Source organism: Furipterus horrens, unplaced genomic scaffold, assembly GCF_987537825.1.
Source record: "Furipterus horrens unplaced genomic scaffold, mFurHor1.1.pri manual_scaffold_3, whole genome shotgun sequence".
Lineage (NCBI taxonomy): Eukaryota > Metazoa > Chordata > Mammalia > Chiroptera > Furipteridae > Furipterus > Furipterus horrens.
Window position 1 is genome coordinate 54,429,935 of NW_028327173.1, and position 23,911 is coordinate 54,453,845.

At 35.8% G+C, this 23,911-nt stretch overlaps 1 protein-coding gene across 1 annotated transcript in view; it reads right to left on the reverse strand.

Annotated features, from left to right (window-relative positions):
* The window catches only part of LRRIQ3 (leucine rich repeats and IQ motif containing 3), a 94,169-nt gene extending 75,138 nt beyond the window's left edge, over nucleotides 1-19,031 (reverse strand). The window contains exons 1-3 of the mRNA XM_090271680.1: nucleotides 18,783-19,031; nucleotides 16,392-16,715; nucleotides 570-703 (exon numbers count right to left, since the gene is read on the reverse strand). Of these exons, the coding sequence (XP_090127806.1) occupies nucleotides 570-703; nucleotides 16,392-16,715; nucleotides 18,783-19,031 (707 nt within the window). The remainder of the gene's footprint in view (nucleotides 1-569; nucleotides 704-16,391; nucleotides 16,716-18,782) is intronic.
* Nucleotides 19,032-23,911: the final 4,880 nt, after the last annotated feature.

Sequence of the window (23,911 nt, forward strand, 5' to 3'; positions counted from 1 at the left end):
TGTCCTGAGATTCTGCAAGGAAAAGTGTTCCTCTATTTGCAAATATCAGCTACTAGAAAGAAATGCAAGGAATAAAGAGAGAGAAAAAGACATTTAACCAAAGGATAATGTACATTGATATGATAGCAGATATCTCATAAAAAGTATCATTATAGCCAAACAAAATATAAAATTCTCAGTGTTTCATGGTTTATATTTCTGTCATATACCATTATATAGTACATGGCCAATATTTCTTTTTCATCCCATTACATGAGAGAAATTCAATATATGTTTCTGACTGATGTTTTTAAATTAATAGAAAAAAACTGTAATAATTACTCAGTGATTAATTAAAATTTTATTAGTTAAATATTGTCAATTTAAAAGAAAAAAGCATTGTTCTTATTATGCCAAATAGTATGATGTTATTGTAGAGTCTGTGGTATTTTCCTTAAAACTATTTCAAGTCATCTATATAACACCATTTTGATAGGGAATGCAAAAATGTATATTATTGGAGAAATGTCTTTTGATCATTTTAATTCCTATCATTTTAATATTCAAATAGTAAAGAAAATGAAACATACCTCAAACTTTTTCTAACTAGAAAGCCACGTATCCATCTTTGAATAATCAAAACTGGTGAATTGTGAGCCATAATTTCATTAATTTTTGAAATAACATATTTGATATTATTAATTTCATCCTCATAGGTTGATCCCTGTATATAGAAAATGTGTGATATTTATATTTCATGAAAGCATTTCCAAATACATTTTAAACTTGATAGTCTAATGGTTAAAAACTACTAAAACATTCAAAGGTGTGTTAAAAGCATAGCTGTTGAGTAATATACATTTTCATATATTTCATTAGAACAGAAAATCAAGAATTAGTAGCACCAAATAATTTCAACCTTCTCATAAAATGCAAGATCAATGATGATAACTTTCTCCTTTCAAGATTCTTCTCCAAATCTGATGTCATAGATATAAATTTTGGCCACAATCATGATGGTCTCTGAAAAGTAGTGACATGAATAGGTATCCAATGACACTCTAAAAGTATTCTGTTGGATTCATAAAATAATTTAAAGTAGTTCAAAATGTTGTTGCATCTTAACTACAATGTTGGACACTTTTATTGGAACACAGCGTATTCCCCTGGGGAAAGATATTCTCTATTGCCTTAAATAAATTATCTCTAAAAACTGTTCCTGCAAATGTCTAGATTTGAAAACAAAGACTCCCTATATCCTATTGATCATTTGACAGATTAGTAATAAAGCCACTTTGGTTATGTTTTGAATGTAAGGATTATAGCTTAAAAACCTAAAATTTGCATTGTTTATAAGGCACCTATTCTGAAAATTATCAAACCATCATGTTAAAAAGCACACATCTTTTCTTTCCTTACCCTCAATCAGCTATGTACTCCTAGGGAAAAAAAAAATCACAGAGTCCTACAGATAAGTGCTACTTCATGCCATCCCAAAATATAATCATAGGAGTTCAAGAAATGCCACCCCAAAACATGTTGTCTTGGCATATTAATTATTTTGAGTGGTAGACACTTGAAAACAACAAAAGCAGGGATGGGATTTCTCTGAACTTCTCTTATCTGCCTAAAGACAAATCTTCCAAAAGGCATTCAAAATAAATCCCCCCACCAGGAGTTTCTTGAACCAGTGAAGATGGGTTCTTATTAAAGGAAAATAAATTAGAAGATTAGGAGAGGAGTTTAGCAAAGAGCACCACACCCAGATAAATTCTGTTACTAATTCCTATCTATTCTTCTAAGGGGCAATAATTCATCATTCCTAAAAATCATTTACTCTCCTAAGAAACCTACATACTCCCTCCCCTTTCTTTGAGCATGAATTCAAAGCCACCTCAGGAATTACTCATTTTTTCCTGGGTATCTCCTATGTATACATGAGGTAGATGTTGATAAACTTGTGTTTCTCTTGTTCATCTGTCTTTTATCACAGGAGTCTCAGCCAATAACTTAGAATGATAGAGAGAAAATGGTTTCTCCTCCCCTATGGTACCTTGGGGCATGGAGGTTGAGTGCATAAGGAAGAAGTGAGGAAGAAGAATAGAGTAGGGAGTTTAGATGACTAGGCGTAAGGGGTCCTGGTCAAATGCTACAGTTCTCACCAGCAGAGAACCATGACATTCACACTGCAGTTTAAAGCAAAGAGTCCTGCTTCCCACCAAGGCATGAATGATTCTTTTCCTTTAAAAAAGATAAACAGAATAATCTTCACCTGCCGACAGGGTTAGTGTCCATGCCAAAGAACAAGTAACCTCTAGATACATCCAGATTTTTGATGCCCTAATATAATTATTTTGTGAAATGACAATACAACTATGATAGTAAACTTGAACAAAAGCCTGATCTATTGGAAATACGAAGACAAATAGAAATTTCCTCTTTCTAAAGAGCAATTTGCTCCACTAGAGAAAATTGGCCTGGACTTAAATCCCAATTCTACTACTTGTTAGCAATGTGATCTAGGGTAAGTAACCTATCTGTCCTTGGTTCACCACCTCTAAAACAGGGATAACAAAAGCACTGCCTCATTGGGTTGTTTGGAGGAAATATTTGTAAAGCACTTAGAATGGTGGCTAAAACACTTCAAGCATCCAAACAATGTTATCTGTGGTAGTTTCATAGTAATACTTAAAATGATATACAGTTTTAGAGTTGGCAAAGAACCTGTATACCTTAACACATTTGATACTCAAAAACGGTCTAAAGCCATTTACTAAGAAATTTATCCAAACTTACTTTATGTAAAATTATTAAATAAATTAACTGTAAAAGACAATTAGTACTAATATTTTCAATCCAATGAAAATAGTTAAAAATGATAGTAAAATTCTGGCAAGTAACAATATAAGCTTGGGTAAAAAAATTAGAAAACTATCAACAATCAACAAAATAGATGGTAGAATAAAACATCTATGGTCTACCAGTTGCTATTGTGACCCTGGAATGAAAATTTGGCTATTTGTAATATGACTCATATGGAAGAAAGTATTTTGAGTTCCAACAGGAAGAGTAATTGAGAAAACAAATTGTAAAACTATATTCTATTCATACTGCATGTAATTACTCACATTCCCAATCAATTCGATATATTAAATCTATTTTCACTTAATTAATGTTTTCTTTCTTTCTTATGTCCATGTTTTAATTTCTTCTATTTGTATCTGATCCCTAAGTTCTATCCTTTTGTATTCCATTTGTGATTGGACATTATTTGCAAACCCAAGAACTGGTAAAACAGAATCACTTTTTTCTCTGAGCAAAGGGTTCACTCTGTGACTGAGTCCACGGTTGTGGCAAAAGGGGAACCCTGAGGAGCTACAAGGTAGCCATTACCATGAGGGCAAAACAACACAGAAGACTGCCAGGTTCCTCTAGCCCATACCACCCCCACGCATTTCATGAACACTGAGGTCAGCACCTGACTGCAGGGACAGCACTGAGATTTCATGGATTTGCAGCCCCACTGCCCACTGCATTCCCCTGCAGGTTGGTCTCTTGGGACCAGGATGACCAGATCACAGGGGAGGCACCCATCTGCCAGTAAACACCACCCTGTGGAAATTTGAAAAGCCAGAGATGTGTAAGAGAGCTAAAAAAGACTTGTGATTCTGTGCCATGTACTGGAAAATAATAAAATAAACTTCATAGTTATCTCCTAGAGAAATGTCACTCATACATAGATGCACAGACAGAGCACAACTCTTTCAAATACCATAAATAACCAAGGTAACAAGGCAACTCAGAAAAAAAATAAAATCTCCATAAAATAAACTTAAAGACATGGAAATACATAACATAAGTGACATAATTCAAGATAACAGTTCTCAGAAAGCTCTACAAGATGCAAGAAATTACAGTCAAACAGTTTAATGAACTTAAAAATAAATCAATGAACAAACCGAAACTTGAAAAAAGCATAATGTTCTCCAAATACATCCATACTCTTGCAAAGTCAGAGAAAGAGAAATGCCATATGATTTCACTCATATGTGGAATCTAATGAACAAACTGAAAAAGGAAAATGGAGACAGACTCACAGATGGAGAGCAGAAGACAACTAGTGTCGGGGAGGGTAGGGGTTGGAGGGATTGAGCAAAATATAAAAAGGACTCATGGACATGGACAACAGTGTGGTGATTGCTGGCGGGAGGGGGGTATAAGAAGACTAAGTGGTAATGGAAAAATATAATAAAAATTAATAAATAAATAAAAACAAACTTGAAAAAGGAACCAAGCAGAAATTCTGGAGATGAAGAACTCAATAAAAGAAATTAAGAACAAACTAGCAAGCATAGAAAATAGAGCTGACCCAATTGTGGAAAGAACTAATGATATCAAAGATAGAAATCTAGAAATGAGGCAGAGGGAAAAAGAAAGAGACTTGAGCATAAAAAATAAATTAACTAATAAAAGGCCTCTATGAGAACTATCTGACTCCTTCAGAAAGGAAAATATAAGAAAACTAGGCATGCCAGAAGAAGAGAGGGAGAAAGGAACAGAGAGCCTATTCAAACAAATAGTTGATGAGAACTTCCCAAACCTATGGAAAGAGCTAGATCCTCGAATGCAACAAGCAAACAGAATACTAATTACCTCAATCCAAAGAGATCTTTTCCAAAGCACATTTTATTAAAACATTCAATAATTAATGACAAAGAAAGAACTCTCTAGGCAACCAGGGAAAAGAAGGAAGTGACCTATAAACAAAAGTCTAGTAGGTTCCCATCAGACTTCTCACCATAAATTCTATAAGCCAGAAGGGAGTGGAACCAAAACTCAAAGTGCTGAAAGAGAGAAATTACTCGCCAAGAATAATATATTCAGCAAAGTTATCCTTTAGATATGAAGGAGAAATAAAAACTTTTCCAGACATACAGAAGCTGAGGAAATTTATCAACAGACATCTGTTGCAGGAAATACTCAAGGGGGCCATTTTACCTGACAAAGAATAAAAGGTCACAAAACTACTAATAAGATCACCCACAAGCTTACAATGCAAACAGGGAAATTTGTGACAACAAAGTGGGTAGACTTAGCTGGTTTTGCTTTTTGTTCCTACCAATCCCCTTCTTCCTGACCTAAGCACATGCCTGGCTATGAAGAAGCTCATTGCCTATGAGGGAAAATGTGCATTTGCTAAATACAGCAAGCAGGAAGCTAGAATAAACCTTGGTCCTTCAAAATGTCCTTAGGAAATTAAACAGAAGGACTGCCTACCTCTGTACTATTTGTTATGTAATAAAAATAAAATCCCTATTTAGCTTTCTATTACATATAGACAAAACACAGTCCCAACTGATAACACTGGTTCTTCACTCCAATAACTCTCATTTTAAAAACTTATATATATATATATATATATATATATATATATATATATAGTAAAATTATATATACATATATCCCTCTATTATGTGCTTTTAGATAACTAAGCACTTCAAATTCCTAGTTACTTTGATTTCACATAGTGAAGCTGAGAATGTGCTTTTCCTTTTTTCAAAATAGAAGTATTTTCCAAACTAGACGCCTGAAAACAAAGGTCTATAAGTCATTAAATGTCACAGTAAAAAATTAATGGGGTCCTTCTAGATAATTTTATTGTGTTATAATGCACAAGTTTTATTCACATTACTAATTTGTTTCTTATAAAATGAACACAGCCTTCTTTAATTTTTGCACCCCCATGCCCTTTGGATAAAAGAACAATAATATTTATTGAAATTATTGCATTAACTATTATAAGGATCATAATTATTTTGTTTTCATAATATTCTTATAGTTAATAAGTGCAATAACTAAATATATCCTCATAAATTTTCATTTATTCCTTCTCAAGTGTTTGTTTATATTGCTATAAAATAAACAAAATTTTTCAATATTCCAAGGAAAACCTTATAGACAGAATATTGCTTATAAGATGAAATAATGACTAGAAATGTAAAGGTAAACTGAAAACTATTATTCAAACATATTTCTTGAACTCCTACAACTCAGAAAAAAATTATGCCAGAATTTGGTATACCTATATAGCTTTAAGGCTTAGTCCATTTTTTCTGACTTTCATTTAAAATTTGCACACAGTTTTTTATTCAATTATTGCCTTTATTTCTGACAATCATTTTTAAAATTAAAAGGTATAGCCCTCAGCTTAAAAATATGTTTAAGTTAGTACCATCTCACATAAAAACATCTATTAATCTTATTTCCTACAGTTACCATTATCTTTTCTTTCTCTAAAATTTTCTCACAAAAGGTTCTATACTTGGCATTATAATTTCATATTTGTCCCTTCAAGTTACTGAAATTCCAAAGATGCAATAACTTCATCACCATCAAGAAGTCTTTCAAAATAGCTTTGTATCAGTGCTAATTTTCCTTGACCATTTAAAACATTCTTCATTTTTAAATCAGTCTTTTCCCTTAACCTAAGTGATAATAAAGTATGCCTCTGGTTTTCCTCCTATTTCCTGGGATCAGTACTCTTTTTTTTCCTCACCGGTTCCACTACTTTCCATCAACAAAATGAGACTGTGACCTAAGGCTTTGTCCTTAGCTTTCAGCCTTTATTGTACCTTATATTTTCCTGTGACAGCTTAGTTTCAACTATGACCTCAAGCAAATAATTAATGGATTTACATTTTAGAGCCAGAACGCTATTTCTGAATTTTAGTCCTTCATTGCCAAAGCTGGTTGATATCTCTACACCAATATCCTGCCTCAAACAAACCTGTCCAAACTTTCTACCAAAGCTGTTTAAATGTCACCATTTCTGTTAACTAGATTATTTTTTGTCCCAGTTACTCAAGTTCAAAATACTAGAGGACTATTTCTTTATTTATTCTTCTTCTCCTCCTCCCACATTCAATCAGTTTTAAAAAAATGTCAAATCTTTGTGCTTTCTGTCCTGTGTGATGTAATGTAGATTGTAGGAGTGTAAAACAAAGACAGACTTGAAATCCCAGCTTTATGACTGACTAAATACCTGATATTGGATAAGTTCCTAAAACTTACTTAATTTTCTTCTGTGAAATAAGAGTAATACCTTTCCAAGACAAGGAATATAATAAAGAATAAAGTATTTTTCAGAAAGTCCTCCCCATTTACCTTTACTTCTATGTTATTGCTTTCTTTTATTTTATTTAGAAATTAGCACCATCTGGTATTCTATGGTTGTTTTATTTTGTAGGGGACAGGGCGGTGTGGCTTACACATTTATTTAATGCCTTTCCACAAAATGTCATGAAAGCAGGGCCTTTGTCAGTATTATTTACTACGGAGTCCAGAATAATCCTTCTCACATATTAGGTGCTCAATACATATTTGGTGAAGGAAGGAATAAATAAAATATATAAAATGCTCACCACAATGCTATTTACTGAGTGCCTGTCCTCTACATTGTATTTCTCCTTTGCCACTGGCTGTCTGCCTATATCAACCCTAATAACATCATTTCTGGCCTATAGTAATTGATCTCTCTACCCTCATCTGTCCCTTAATCCCTATTAATCTGCTAGCATTATACTATATTAGTCATCTTTTAAAAAAAGAAAACTTTATTGGTGCCATTTATTCATAGAGCACTATGACAGAATCAATCTAACTTTCCTACTCAAGTACCTTCAATAGATCTTCACTGCATTCATTAAGAAGTCTAAACTCATCGGTATGTCATTTAAGGTTGTTTTCGATATTCTCCACCCAACTTCCCATTAATTACTTAAATGAACCTCAGACATGATTGTCTTTAAAAGGGCCGTGCATGTACCTAAATTTGATTATGCCATATAAAACAACTAGAATACCTAAATGAAATTCTTCTTTTAGGCCCAGGTTAAGACACCCAGACATAAATACTGTCTCACTTTACACTTCCCTAATTTTTAAGACTGTTATTACAAAATAATTAAAATAGTTAAATATTTTTAAATATCAAGAAGCATTATGCAATTATAAAAGTCTTCCAACTTCCTAATCTCCATAACCACTGTTCATTGTTTATACACCTTTTCAGATGTGATCACCACTTTTCAAACTACTTTCTATCCTTCATCAATTGTTAATGTATTTGTACATAGATTTATAATATACTTAGAAAATATTATAAACACTGTTTTGCAACATAGTTTTTTACTTCCTATACTTTGTACCTGATTTTTTCTAACACCTGAAGAATTAATATTCTCTTTGAACTTTTACATAATGTATTTGTTCTACCTAATATTCATGTCATGAAGCATTTTTTCTTATATTTTTATCTATCCATTTAAGGATTTTGTAACCTCCAATTAGATAAAGTTTCCCAATAACTTATTTCAACATTTAAAAAATCAATAGCGTGGTGATTGAGGGGGTTAGGGAAAATGGAGGTAGAAGAGTAAGTGGGGATAAATAGTGATGAAAAACATTAAAATAAAATAAAACTTTTTGGATGTGGGGAAAAATCAATATAAAATGATGTTATGAACATATCTATGTCATCAAATTAATTAAGAATTGAATACTTTTATCCTTTTTATTAAAATAATCTAAATTGTCTTTTAAAGCACAGAAAAAGAACAATTTCCTAATGCATTTAAATATGAAAACTTTAAAAAATTAAAAATCCACTTTCAATTAAAAAAAAATATTTAAAATCAGCAAAAAAAAACTTCCAGAACTAATAAATGAGTTAGCAGGATCGTCGTCGGCAGCCGTCCGTCTCGAGAGACGATGGCGTAGCTTCTTGAGAGTCTATCTGCACCGCCGAGAATGACTGTGCAGTCCGATTCGGGAGTGACAATCCCTGCCACACATGTTACAGGTGAAGGCAGATGGCTGTTGTTGCTGCTGCTGACGCTGCTTCCGCCTCGATCTTTTCTGGACCGCCTCCTCGTTGCGCGCAGCCTCCGCGCGTGACGTACCTTGCCTGACCGCGAGCCTCCAGGCTAGGCGGTCGTCTGCTTGTACTTCCCATGTGTTGAGATTGATGGAGCATTGTGTCATGTCCTTTTTGCAGATGTCTTTGAACCGCAGTTTTGGGCGCCCTGTCATCCTCTTGCCTTCTGCTAGCTCGCCGTAGAGGAGGTCTTTGGGGATACGGCCTGCATCCATTCTTTTGACATGGCCGAGCCACCTGAGGCGTCTCTCGCTAAGAACTGCACGCAAACTGCACATATTGGCTCGCTTCAGCACCTCGGTGTTGGGGACCTTATCCTGCCAGGCGACATGCAGGACGCGTCGCAGGCACCTCATGTGGAAGCTGTTGAGTTTCCTTTCGTGCCTTGCGTAGGTGGTCCACGTCTCGCTGCCATAGAGGAGAGTGCTGAGTACGCAGGCTTGGTAGATGCGCAGTCTGGTTTTCTCAGTGAGGCTGGAATTGTTCCACGCTCGCCGGTTCAGTCTGGCCATAACTGTGGCTGCCCTGGCGATTCTCCGGTTGACCTCCAAGTCGACTGACAGAGAGCTCGAGATGGTGGACCCGAGGTAAGTGAAGTCGTTGACAACCTCCAGGGTGTATCCGTCGATGGTGATGCATGGGGGAGTCCCCGTGCCTTGAGCCATAACATTCGTCTTCGTCAGGCTGATGGCTAGTCCGAACTCCTTGCATGCATGGGAAAGGCAAGTGACTAGCTGTTGGAGTCCCTCTTCGGAGTGTGATGTCAAAGCTGCGTCGTCGGCGAAGAGCATCTCACGGATGAGCACCTCTTTGATTTTGGTCTTGGCTCGTAGACGGGCCAGGTTGTAGAGCTTGCCATCGGATCTGGTGTGAATGAAGACACCCTCGCTGCAGTCCTTAAAGGCGTATTGGAGGAGCATGGAGAAGAAGATTCCGAACAGCGTAGGCGCGAGGACGCAGCCCTGCTTTACTCCGCTGCTGACTGGGAAGGCCTCAGAGGTTGCGCCGTTGTAGGACACCGTGCTGTGCATGTTGTCGTGAAAGGACATGACCACAGCAAGCAGATGTGGTGGACAGCCAATCTTCCGTAGCAAGCTGAAGAGTCCGCTTCGACTGACCAGATCAAACGCCTTCGTGAGGTCAATAAAGGCGAGGTAGAGTGGTTTATGCTGCTCGTGACACTTCTCCTGCAGCTGGCGTAGGGAGAAGATCATGTCCACTGTTGAGCGGCCAGCTCTGAAGCCACACTGGGACTCTGGGTAGACGCGGGAAGCAAGGGTCTGCAGGCGGGCAAGAGCGACCCGGGCGAATACTTTGCCGACGACGCTGAGGAGAGAGATGCCCCGGTAGTTGTTGCAGTCGCTGCGGTCTCCTTTGTTCTTGTACATGGTGATAATGTTGGCGTCTCTCATATCCTGGGGGATGTAACCCTCCTTCCAGCAGAGACAGAGTAGATGGTGGAGCGGCTGTAGCAGGACTGGTTTCCCGCTCTTTAGGATTTCTGGAGGGATTCCGTCGCTTCCTGGTGCTTTCCCGCAAGCGAGGCGGTCGATGGCTTTGCCGAGCTCTGCCGCAGTAGGTGGGGTGTCTAGCTCCTCCATGACTGGTAGGTCTGGGATGGCGTTAAGAGCAGTGTCTGTTACGGTGTTCCTCGTTGCGTACAGCTCGAGGTAGTGCTCGGTCCACCGCCGCATTTGCTGTTCCTGGTCAGTGATGACCTCACCTGTCTTGGACTTAAGGGGGGCGATCTTGGAGGGGATTGGGCCTGTTGCCTTCTTGATACCCTCATACATTCCTCGTGCATTGCCTATATCGGCGGCTTCCTGAATGCTTCTGCACAGGTTTAGCCAATAGGTGTTGGCACAGTGGCGGGCGGTCTTCTGGACTTTGTTCCTGGCAGCCCGTAGAGCTTGAAGTGTACTGGGAGTGGGCGTGACCTTGTAAGCCAGCAGGGCCCTCCTCTTAGCCTCGATCACGGGTTCCATTTCTTCCCAGTGAGCCTCGTACCAGTCAGCGTTCTTCCGCTCTTTCTTCCCGTAAGCAATAATGGCGGAGTTGTATATGGCGTCGCGGAGACGTGGCCAATTGGATTCGATAATGTCATCTGCCGCCACTCCCTCGCCGAGTGCATCTTCCATCTTGTTGATGAATTGCTGGGTCTTAACTGGGTTGCTGGCACAACTGGTGTTGATGCGTGGGCGACCCTTCATCTTGGAGTGGTGCAACCTCTTCGGCATTATGCGCACCTTGCTTACCACGAGGGCATGGTCCGTGTCGCAGTCTGCACTGTGGTAGCTGCGGGTGAGGAGGGTGCTGCCAATATCCGTTCTTCTGGTGATGACGAGGTCAAGCTGGTGCCAATGACGGGAGCGGGGGTGCCTCCATGACACCTGGTGGATCTCTTTGCACTTGAAGAATGTGTTTGTCACGCACAGGCCGTGGTGACACAAAAGCTCAAGCAGTCGCTGACCATTCTCATTGATCTTTCCTCTCCCAAAGTTTCCGAGGCAGGTGGGCCAGGCCATGTGGTCGGCTCCTACTCTTGCGTTGAAGTCTCCAAGGAGATAGAGAGCGTTACTTCTGGGAATCTTGGATAACGCTTCGTCCAGTGCATGGTAGAACTGTTCTTTCTCTTCGGTGGTGGCGCAGAGGGTTGGGGCATACGCGCTAAGAATGCTGACTGGGCCGAAAGTTGTTGACAATCGGAGGGTAAGTAATCTCTCTGTGCCTCCTGTGGGTGGCTCTATGGAGTTAACAAGCGTGTTCTTCACAGCGAACCCAACACCGTGCTGTCTTGGTTGGTCCGGAGACTTCCCTTGCCAGTAGAAGGTGTAGTTGGTTTCTCTGATAGTTCCGTTGTCGGCCAACCGGGTCTCCTGTAGAGCCGCAATGTCGATGTTTAGTCGTGCCAGTTCCCTATCGATGACAGCGGTTTTCCTGGCACCCTTGATCCACGGAAGGTCTGCAGTAAGTCCGGGGCACATGGTCCTGATGTTCCAGCTAGCGAGGCGAAGAGCCGGAGGCTTCTTTCTTGTTGTTTGCTTGGAATTAACTGGTGCGGGTGTTTTGTGGCCCACTTTTCGAGAGGCGCCTCTCTGATCCCCACGCACCCAGTGGGGCAGGCGAGCCATGGCGAGACGGTAGCTGTCCAGTGAGGTGCGATGACCTCTCCCACCGTCAGAGGAGACCCCTGGCGCTCGTTTCCTTCGCCAATCGGATGAGCTTATAACCGGTATCTGTCTCCTCCCGTGTTGAGTCGACATCTTGCGATGACGCTGGAGTGTCCTCTCAAGTGAAACTGAAGCTACAGAGCCTGGGCAGGGTGATATGGAGGGTCTGCTGTTGCCCATGCAGCAGACCCCCCCTCTCTTCGCAGCTGAAGGGTCCAAGGGAAAGACAAAGTCAATACAGCTTGGCTTCAGGTGCGCCGCAGGAGTTGCCGGTGTTGACTACAACGTCAAACCGCCTTAGGGACTCCGGCTCCGGATTTTCTGTCGGGGTTTACTCCCTTAGCCTTTCCCCTGAAGAGGTATGCCGCAAGGCAGCGGAGGTTTTTTGGGGTCAGAGTTTTCCTTCTCTGATTTTAGAGATGTCCTTCCTCTTTCCTCCTTTACAGTCTTGAGGGCAGCATTTACAGGCTAAAATAGAAAACTGGCAGTGTAACCTTCTAAGCAGATACTACCAATACCCTGCTTGGGTATACTCACCCAACAATAAACATCTCTTAAATGTCCTCCAAGTGCCATGCCTCGAATTAGTAAATGGCAGTGCAATGGCAGCCAAACATTTGGATCAGTTTCACTAAGTAAACCACCAACACAAGTAGGTTTTTAAAACAATAGAATAGTGTCTCATTTTATTAAAAATAATAACTATTTTTAAGCAACTTACCAGCAACACTGAATAAAAACCTGGCTGTGTTTCCCACTGTTTCAACTGCTCCTCAGCTGGCTTTAACACAGTGGCGTCGGTTGGTCCCGCGCCCCACGCTTGCAAGTCCACGCGCCACCGCCCACTGATGCCGAAAGCGGCTTCTAGGAACGCGCCATGTTCTGACTCGCAGCTCTAAACGATGCGGACGCTAGAATATCGCGTCACAGACATCCACAGCAATAAAAAAGATCAAAATACTGATACACAAAACAACACAAATGAATCTCAAAAAGCATTACGCTAAGTGAAAGAAGCAAAGCATAAAAGTCTACATGAAGTTCTAGAAAATGCAAAATTATAGAGACAGAAAGTAGATCACTGGTTGCCTTGGGCTATGGGGCTAGAGAAAGGATGATACAACAAGACACAGGGTAATTTTTAGGGAGATGGAAATGCTTTAATCTTGATTCAATAGTAGTTATGCTACCGAAAAGCAATTTGGGGTCCTGCTGCCTGCCGCCACCCTCTAGGCAAAATTCCAGAAGCAAAGGTTTGGTGATAAAGAAAGTCTATCCAGTCACAGCTTCAATTACTTAAGCCTATCAATTAAGGCTAAACTCTAACACCTGGGCCCTGCTATCACTTCCCCCTGTTTTAATCACCTTATTTCTATAGGGCTAGTTACAAACTAAAACAGCATAAAATACAAAAACTACACAACTTTGGAAGAATGACAGGCTTCTGCCTCATAGCCTGTTCCCTCTAGAACACCCAAAGAATAATCCAGGGACCCTCTGCCAGGCCAGCCCAATCCTTTAGAAAAATAGGAAGCCCCACACTTTGTTCTTCCACAGAGACACGAACTTAACAATATACTGTCTAAAAACGCTTTAAGAGAACTCCAGAAACCAGTTAAAAAGTCATAATATCCCAGGAAAGTGCAAAGCCAAAACAAGCTACATTAAAATGGTTAAAAAATTATTTCACCCATGAGAGCCCCTCCCCTAAGCCAGCACAGAAACAACCTTAAAGAAATGAAGACCTAATAATTATGAGACAAAAATAAAAACGACCATCTTAAATAAGTTCAATGAACTTCGAGAGAAAACAGACAACTAAGGAAAATCAGGAAAATGATGCATGAACAAAATGAAAATATCTTAAAAAACAGAACTTCAGGAATTGAAGAATATAATAATTCAATTAAAATATTCACTAGGAGGACTTCTGGCCAAGATGGAGGCATAGACAGACATGCGGCGTCTCCCCCCACAACTAAGAAGGAATACAATTACCTCAAAACTAGAAACAACCATAAGTTCCAGAAAATCAAAGTGCATGGAAGTCCAGCAAACAAAGATATAACCTGCAACCAGGACCACCCTATTCAGCTGCACGTTTACATACTACATAAAACACTTTTAACTTTGAAATAACTGTAGGCTGAGAAAAGGGAATCAAAGTTGCAAAGACACGACCTGAGTTCTGCACGTCCCCTCACAGCGTCCTTACAGTACCTTTCAGACACCAACTGGTGTCTTATATCCAGCAGGATATAAGATTAAATAAAAACTTCAATTGTATTTATATATATCTTTATTAGTAACAAAAATAAAAATATAAAATTAAGTAAATGATTCTATTCTCAATATAAAATAAAATACCTAAAAACATTAAACAAAATAAGTGCAAGACTTGTACAATGAAAACTACAAGGCATTGCTCAGAGAGTTAAAGAACATCTCAATAAACTGAGTTCACATTTAAGAATGATAATACTCACTATTGTAAAGATAGCAATTCTCCATAGATTGATTTATAAAATTCAAGGGAATCTTTATCACTATTGCATCAAGAACCATTGTCAAAATTGACAAGCTGATCCTAAAATTTGTTTGTAAATGCAAGGGACTCTGAATAGCTAATGCAAGATTTAAAATAAAAGGCAAAGTTGGAGGACTCAGACATCCCTATTTCAAAACTTAACTACAAAGCTACAGTAAGAAATGGTGTGGTAATGTCATAAAAATAGATATACACACCACCGAGTCCAGAAGTAAACTCTTACATTTATGAATAATTTATTTTCAACAGATATCAAGGCAATTCACTGGGGAAAATATTATTTTCAACAAATGGCATTTGTATAATTGAATATCAACATACAAAAAATAAACTTAGACCCCTACTTCAAACCATGCATAAAAATTAATTCAAGATAAAGTGTATATATATCTAAATTTCATAACTAAAATTATTAAGCTTCTAGAAGAAAAATAGGAGAAAAAATTTGTGACCTGGAGTTAGGCAGAGTTCATAAAATACAACACCAAAAGCTTGATACATAAAAAAATTAATAAAATTGAACCTCATAAAACTCAAAACTTTTCTGCTTCAGGTAAGGCCAATAAGAAAATGAAAAGACAAGCTGCAGAATGGGAGAAAATGTTTGTGATCCATGTATCTGAAAAAGGACTTATCTAGATATCTACTCTTACAACTCAATAAGACAAACAATCCACTTTAACTGGGCAGAAAAAAAAAAAAAATCTCTATAGCATTATACCCAAGAAGACAGAGGAATAGTTAATAAACAGATGAAAAGATGCTTATCATCATTACTTATTAGGGAAATAAAAATTAAATCTGCAAATAAAATGCCACTTCACACCTACTAGAACGTCTATAGTGCAAAAGACAAAAGATACTAAAAGTTTTCGAAGACATAAAGTAACCAGAACCCAGTTGGACTGTTGGTTTCTACTTTTTAGAAAGCAATATAGTTTCTTAACAAGTTAAACATAAAATTATCATGCATCCCAGCAATTGCAGTCCTGAGAATCTACCCAAGAAAAATAAAAACATATGTCTGAGACATATATGTAGGTGTTAACAGCAGTATTAGTCATTAAGATCAAAAACTGGAAATAATCCAGTGTCCATCAGTTGGTGAATGGACAATAAAAATAAAATGTAAAATAAAATATTGCTCAGCAATAAAAAGGAACAAACTACTGATTCATGTTACAGCATGAATGAGCCCCAAACACATTACACAAACTGATAGGAGGCAGACACAAAAGATTACACATTGGATGATTCCTTCATGTTAAATGTTTAGAAAAGCATGTTTATGGAAACAGAAAACAGACCAATGTAACCTAGGATTTGGGAAGAGTAGGGATCAATTGCAAATGGGAATGAAAGAAACATTTGGAGTGGTGACAATTTCTAACATTGGAGTTCGGAGATGATTATATAGCACTCTTAATTTATTAAAATCATTAAATCATAAATGTATAATGGGGGAATTTTAAAGTATATAAGCTACATACCCTTAAATCTATTAAAACATAATGAAGATATATATATTTGTTTATCTGCAGTTTGGTACTTCTATGTTCAACAATTAATATGCAGTTAATGTGTAAACTTTTTAATAAATTTCAGATAGAACACATTACTAGTATATTCATTAGTATATAGTATCTTACATAAATGATGCAAATATTAGTTTTATATAAGTTAGGTATGGATGGATCTTAGAAGCTAATATTTCATTAATATAAATTTACTTAAAACAAACCCTAATAAAACCATTTACCTTTTTCAAAGAAGAGCAGAAATTAAATAAAAGCCGGTGGTTATATGTTTTGAATCTTTCAGGAAGATGCCAGTTCTGGATTATTTCTTCATCAGAAATCACATGATGATCCAATGCTTTGAGACTCCATATACTGTTGACAAGAGCATGTCTATATCCTTTTTTAAGGCTTACTGGGCTGTCAAACATAGTGAGGGCAATGAGGCTTGGACAAGCAGATAACATGAGTACATTCTTTAACTTTGCAAATCCATTGTCATGAAGATATAGAAGTTTTAGGTTCTTTAATCTACTCCAAAACTTGGCATCTGGTAGACTCTTCACCTGAAAATTATTAATAATAGCACTTTAAATACAAACATAAATTTTCTATCAATTGTATGGAAAATAAAATGTATTAAACATCTTCTAAAATTCAGTATTTTCCCAAATGAAAAATTTCTCATTAGTAAACAAAAACATAATCTCTAATTACCCAAATGATGACTACTGTAAAAACATAATACACTGGAAATCTAAAATAAGATATCATTGTTGGTGTAATTAAATGAATAAGTGCATATACTTCATTCAGTAAAAATTCCTTTGTTATAGGCTGACTCTTTAAACATCTTTAGAATACTTACTTTACATACAGAATCAAAAAGACAAATCAAACAATGTAATAACACCACACTAATTAAATGAAAGATAAAAATCATACATTCCTCAACAAAGTTAGACAAAGCATTTGACAAATTCTACATCTACTTATCAATAAAAAGCTCTTAAAAAAGTGGATATAGAAAAAAATACCTCAACATAATAAAGGCCATGTATGATATAAGCCAATAGTTAACCTCATACTCAATGGTGAAAAATTAAAAACTTCTCTAAGATCAGAACAAGACAAGAAGCCCACTCCAGCCTCTTTTATTCAACATAGTATTGGAAAGCCTAGACAGAGCAATTAAGGAAGAAAAAGAAATAAAAGGCATCCAAATTGGAAAGGAAGAAGTAAAACTGTATCCAATTACAGATGACATAATACTACAGAAAAAATAAAACATAAAGACCACCAAAAAATATTAAAACAAATAATGAATTCAATAAAGTTGCAGAATACAGAATCAGTATATAAAAATATGTTGTATTTTCATACACTGATAGCAAACTATCATAAAAAAAATTAAGAAAATCCCAGTTATGGATTTTAGTACTGAAAAAAAGAATTCCCAGGAATATTTTTAACCAGAAGGTGAAATACCTTTACACTGAAAACTATAAGACATTATATGAAAATTAAAGAAGATACAAATAAATGAAAATGTATCCCACATCCAAGGATTGGTAGAATATTATTTAAAATATCCATACTAGCCAAAGCATTCTGTAGATTCCATGCAATTCCTATCAAAAATTCCAATGGCATTTTCACAGAAATAAAATAATCCTAAAATTTGAAAGAAACCTGAATAGCCAAATAAATTTTTAGAGAGAAGAACAAAGCTTGGGGCAACATGCTCCTTGATTTAAACCTATATTAGGAAGCTATAGTATTCAATCAGTATGGTATTGGCATTTAATCAGACACATAATCCAATGAAACAGAATAGAGACTCAGAAATAAATGCACACATATATGGTCATTTGATTTGCAACAAAGGAGACAAGAATACACAATGGGGAAAGGACAGTCTCATCAGTAAATGATTTTGGAAAAACTGGACAGACCTATGCCAAAGAATAAAACTTGGACCAAAATCATAAACTATATAAAAAAATGGATTAAAGTCTTGAATGTAAGACCTAGACCCATAAGAACTCTATCAGAAAAGATAGGCAGAGAGGTCTTAGCATGTTGGTGATATATATTTTTAATATGAAACAAAGAAAAAAGGCAACAAAAGAAAAAATAAAAAGTAGAACTACATAAAATTTAAAAGTTCTGCATAATAAAGGAAACCATCACTAAGATAAAATAGCAACATACCAAATGGAAGAAAATATTTGAAAATTATATATGTGATACATAACAATGTGTTGATAAATGTTAAGTGGAATATTGTGATAATTTCACAATGTGCAAAATATTGAATCATTATGTTGCACTTGAAATTAATATAATATTATACATCAGTTATATGTCATTTAAAAAATAATTAAGGAGTCAAGAAGTATTCTTAATCCAGTCTATGAATTTAAGAAATAAAATGAAACAAATCAGAGAGTTTATTTATGTTTTTCATTTAAAATGTTTGCTTATATTTGAAATTTTATATTTCTACATTTTTTAGTTATTTAAAAATGTCTGTTTATATTTTATATAAAAGACTATCTGTGAAACATATTGTGAATAGAGAGTGTTTATTAAATAAATTTAATTTATATGAAAATATCTGAATTGCTTACCTGATTTCCATGGAGATCAAGTTTGACTAATTTTATACAACTTTGAAGTGGGCTGATATCTGTAATAAAATTGTTTGAAAAGATGCATACTCTAAGAGAGATACAAGATTGCAAATCTTCCATAGATTTTAAATGAAGACCATTGAACTTCACAAAAACAAAATCTTTCTGATCTTCTATTATGTTTTGATTATAGTGATTCCATTTTTCATGGCTGATTAGCTCTTTTGTAATGGTTCCATGAAACATCTAGAAAAAAATGGTACATTTCTTTCAAATGTTTTTTCAACTTCCAAAAATAACTCTCTTATGAAAACAAAAATTTGCTAATAGGCAGTGAGAGTAAAAATGGGTAGAAACTAAGTTAAAAATTATTTTTAATTCTAATTCCCATAAAAGCTATCTCAAGGCATCTTAAATGTTTGACATTTATATAACAATTCAAAAATGAATTATTGCTCTCACCAGTTAACTAAGCAGTAAGAAGAAGAAAACCTTTTTCCCAAAACACTTAAAGAAAATGGAATTCAGTGAAATAGTTGATATAAAAACATCACATCTTGATAACTAAAACAAACAAACAAGGAAAAGTATACCTTAGTAGGCCTTGTGCAATAATTTTTGTTAAAAGATCTCCTAAATAAAGGAATGCTTTGAATTTTGAACTCCTAAGTCAGGAAAGTGATAATCTTTGTGGGAGGGGCTAAAAAATGCAGCTAAATAAAATTAAGGTGTAATACAAGGCTTCAACTGTAACAGATATTTATTTCCTAAAGAGATAATTAGCAATCACATTATACATGATGGGGGAAAAGTAGGTTTTCAGTTGTTCATTTGGAAAATAATATAATAATTAATAAATAATAGTGAATAATAGTAAGAGAATAAACTCTGTTTCACATTCTCACAACTGTAAACCTACTTTGTCCCATCCTGCGTTTATGTTTAATTCTGTGAGGCAATTAAGGTCTAGAATTCTAATTGTTTCAAATTTGACTAAATTTATCTAAAAGTTCTGGTTCAGGGCTTTTTTGTGTAATTTTATATAGTATTTCTTATATACATATACATATGAAATTTTTCTTACTGTGGGTAATTTTGGCTTTCATAAAAAGCAGTCATCCAGTGATAGTTTATAAGAGAACACATGGGCTCAAGTGACCAATCTGAGTGGTTAAGATTAACCACTCTACCCAATGGAACATCTATTTCTACCACGTGGAGGTAAACTGAGTCAGCATAATCCAAATGAGAATAAGTGTAAAAATCCAGATAAACCCTTGCACTCTTTAAAAGGCTGACTACTTTCATATAGTCGCCAAGACCTAAAACTATAACTATCAAATTCTAAATATCAATCACCTAAAAAATTAATAGAGGCAGATTCCTGGGTCCTATGTCGTATCTACTTTATCAGTGTCTCTGGACTGTGGGGCAAGAAATTTATACTCTCATACACCACTGTCAACACACAATTTCCTTATAAACATATTGCATTGGTGCAGTAGAACTCTTACAAGACATCCAATCTTTTTTTTTTTTAAGTAAATCATGGGAGGTAATGTACAGCTTGGTGCTATAGTTAATAATACTGTACTGAATATTTGAACTTTTTTAAGAAAGTAAATATTAAAAAATCTCATTGCAACAAAAAATAATTTTGAAACTACATATGGTGACTGATGTAAACTAGACTTTTTGTGGTGATACACAAATATCAATCATATGTTGTACATCTGAAATTAATAAAATATTATGTCAGTTGTACTGAAATAAAAATGTATAACATAAGAAATAACAATGGATATGAAAACAATGATGCTATAGAAATTCAGCAAATATTGTATATAATAGCAAAAACATGGTATGTCCTAAATGTCTTAAAAGGTGGTATTAACTAAATGAAATATTGTAATACAGTCAATGGAAGCATTTCATACTATAAAAGCATTAAAACTGGTCATGTAGGACATAGCAATATGAAAAAGTCTTGACAAACAACCAAGTTGTTTTTGTTTTAAAATATTTTTCACTGAATTTACACTTTAAAAGGGTTACTTATGGTATTTGAATTAATTTTCAATTAAAATATTTATACCTCAGTGGCACACACTTACAAATTAATGAGAAAAAGTAAAGCAATGTAGAAAGACATAGCGTGCTAGCATTCCTCTAAAAAAAGGTTGTTGAAGCTATAATATTTCAAACAGAGCAGACTTCAGAGCAAGTAAAATAACAGGGATAAGAGGGGTATTACAAGAAACAATTTTACAAGAGGCATAACAATCCATAATCTGCACATGCCTAAACATAGCATCAAAATACCTGATGTAAAACTGAGACAATTAGAAAGGAGAATAAGATGAGTCCACTATTATAGTTGGAGCCTTCAACATTCTGCTGTCACAAATGGATGGATCCAGCAGGCAGAAAATCAGTACAGAGACAGTGGAAGTACATTGGACAACTGATATCTATTACTCCATCCAACAACAGTAGATTACACAGTCTTCTCAAGCTTGCATGGAATATTCACCAAGATAGACCATATTCTGGGTCATAAAACATACCTTAAACATTTTATAACAATAGATACCATACAGTGTCTCTTTCAGACCACAGTGGAATTAGATATCAATAATAAAAATATAGCTAAAAAATCCCAAAATACATTAAGATTAAAACACATACTTCCAAATAACATGTGGGTCAAAGAAGAAATTACAAAAGAAATTCTAAAATATTTTGAACTAAATGAAAATACACCTTTTCAAAGTGTGCGGGATGCAGTGAAAGTAGTTCTTAAAGGGTAATTTATAACATTGAATTCATATATTAGAAAAGATCTAACATCAATAATGTAAGTTTGCACCTTAGGAAACTAGATAAAGGGCAATTTAAATAAAAGGAAAAAAATGAATACATTTTTAATAAATATATTGGCAAAAATTATAATCCTTAATTATATTATCACATATTTGGGATGGGGCATTTTGTCATTTCATTCTAGAAGTCTCTGTAAATATGATTCTATAAAAATTAAATATAACCATATCCTGTGAAGGACGTTCATGATAAAAGCAACAAACTCTTTACTTGTCTTTTATACCTTTAGTGAGGGGGGATATGTCTCCACTCTCTCTGGTTGCTTTTACCATACCATAAGAAAACCTTACTCCAAAGTATCTCTTCCTTATCTGTAGGGTCATTCAGAGTGAATTTAATGCTTAAATACTTAATCTCAATTCAGGCTCCTGCAAACATTTGTTTTTAGTTCCAATTAACTTATCTTTCATATATTTTAACTTTTAAACCATTCTCAAATGTTTTAGTTGGTGTGATATGAATTCTAAAATAAATTAAAGTCTGAAAATGAATTAATCTTTCTCATATACTAGATTAATTAATATTATGTTCTCTATTACATTAATATTCACTTCCACAGACAGTATTTATTTGCCAGTATATAAACAACCATAATATTTTTAAAATTCCAGAATAGAATATTATTATATGATATCGAGTTGTTGCTATCCAAAGGAAAGACTAACATATGATTAGTAAGTACGAGAATAAATGTAGTAGATCATTTCTCCACTCTTTTAAGAACTATTACTCTACATTCACAATATAAAATATGATTCAGGTTATTCAAACTATTTAAATAGTCTGTCACATATCTCAATCATTTTAGATAAGTGGAAATGTTTCACATATTGTTTTATACTACCTCATGCAACATTAATTTTGTTTCTCATTCTTTATTGCACATCAGAATAAGTAGAATAACACAATTTCTCAGGTCCCATAGCATACCTACTGAAATTTATCTCTGCAACTATGGGGCCAGATAATTATACAGCCCATGAAGGGAAGCTAAAAACCATTGCATTTGATATCTCCTCTCCTCCTCTACCTCTTTCAAAGCCTGCTTCCAATTGCTTCCAAATTTTAAATATGCCCATTAAAGCAAATCCAGTTACTTTTCTATTAGATTTTGATAATTTTACAATTATTTTGTCTAATATAGAAATAAAAGCATATAATATCAGGCTTAAATAATATAATATGCAAAAGGTATAAGCATCAGGGTCCAATTATAGTTTCAAATGAGTTCAGTAGTTTATTTTTTTGTTATTATTCTAACGTTTCTTTTTTTAAGTATATTTTATTGATTATATTGTTACAATAGTTCCAGTTTTTTCCCCTTTGCTCCCCTCCGCCCAACACCCCCCTCCCCCAGCAGTCCCTTCCCCTTAGTCCATGCCCATGGGTCGTACATACAAGCTCTCCTGCCTCACCCTTTCATATATTCTTCTTCTTCTTTTTTTAAAATAATTAATTAAATATTTTAACACTAAAAAATAACATCCCTCCCTCTCAGACTTAAGACCCTTTATAATCTTAAAAAGGACAATGGGCGAAGGTCTTGAGCTCCTCTAACTGCTTCAAGCTGGACATGGTCGTCGTACTACCTACCCTTGTGTCCAGAAATCCCTAATAAGAGTGGGAATGTGGAGGGGAGGGTGGCCTTCCCACAAGGGGAAGGATCATGCAGACTCCAGGTCAGCTGGCTGTCCCCGGACAATGGCATGCTTGATTTAACAGGCTGGCATCCTTGTTCTATTCTGGAGGCAACAGATTTGGCAATAGAGTTAAAGGACATCATTCAATACATAACCACTAGATGACAAAAGACAGGTATTAATTTTTCAATTTCTCACATTAGGGAAAAGAAGGGCTTCTTTGGAGGAAGGTGTGCCAGGTACATCTCACCTGTCCAAAACCCTTTTGCCCATTATACTTAGTTTGGACTGAAGGAAATATTTTAGGTTTCCCCCCTCTCAGGCCTCTGGGCTCTTTCTGTCCAGGCCTTTAGGACAGAAAAGAGAAACCGTTTTAAAGTGAAGCCCAAAGACTACCCCATTCTTCACCAACCCAGCCACTTAGTTCAGTCAAATCATTGAGTCTCAGGAGGCAGCGATGCAGACAGAATTAAGTGAGGTCTATACATACAATCACTCAGGCAATGAGATCGTAGGCTTATGCCCTTTGAAAACAGAAAACACATGTTAATTTATGTAACATAACCCACATACAAGTCTCTAAATCTGTAGGACTGTCTTATC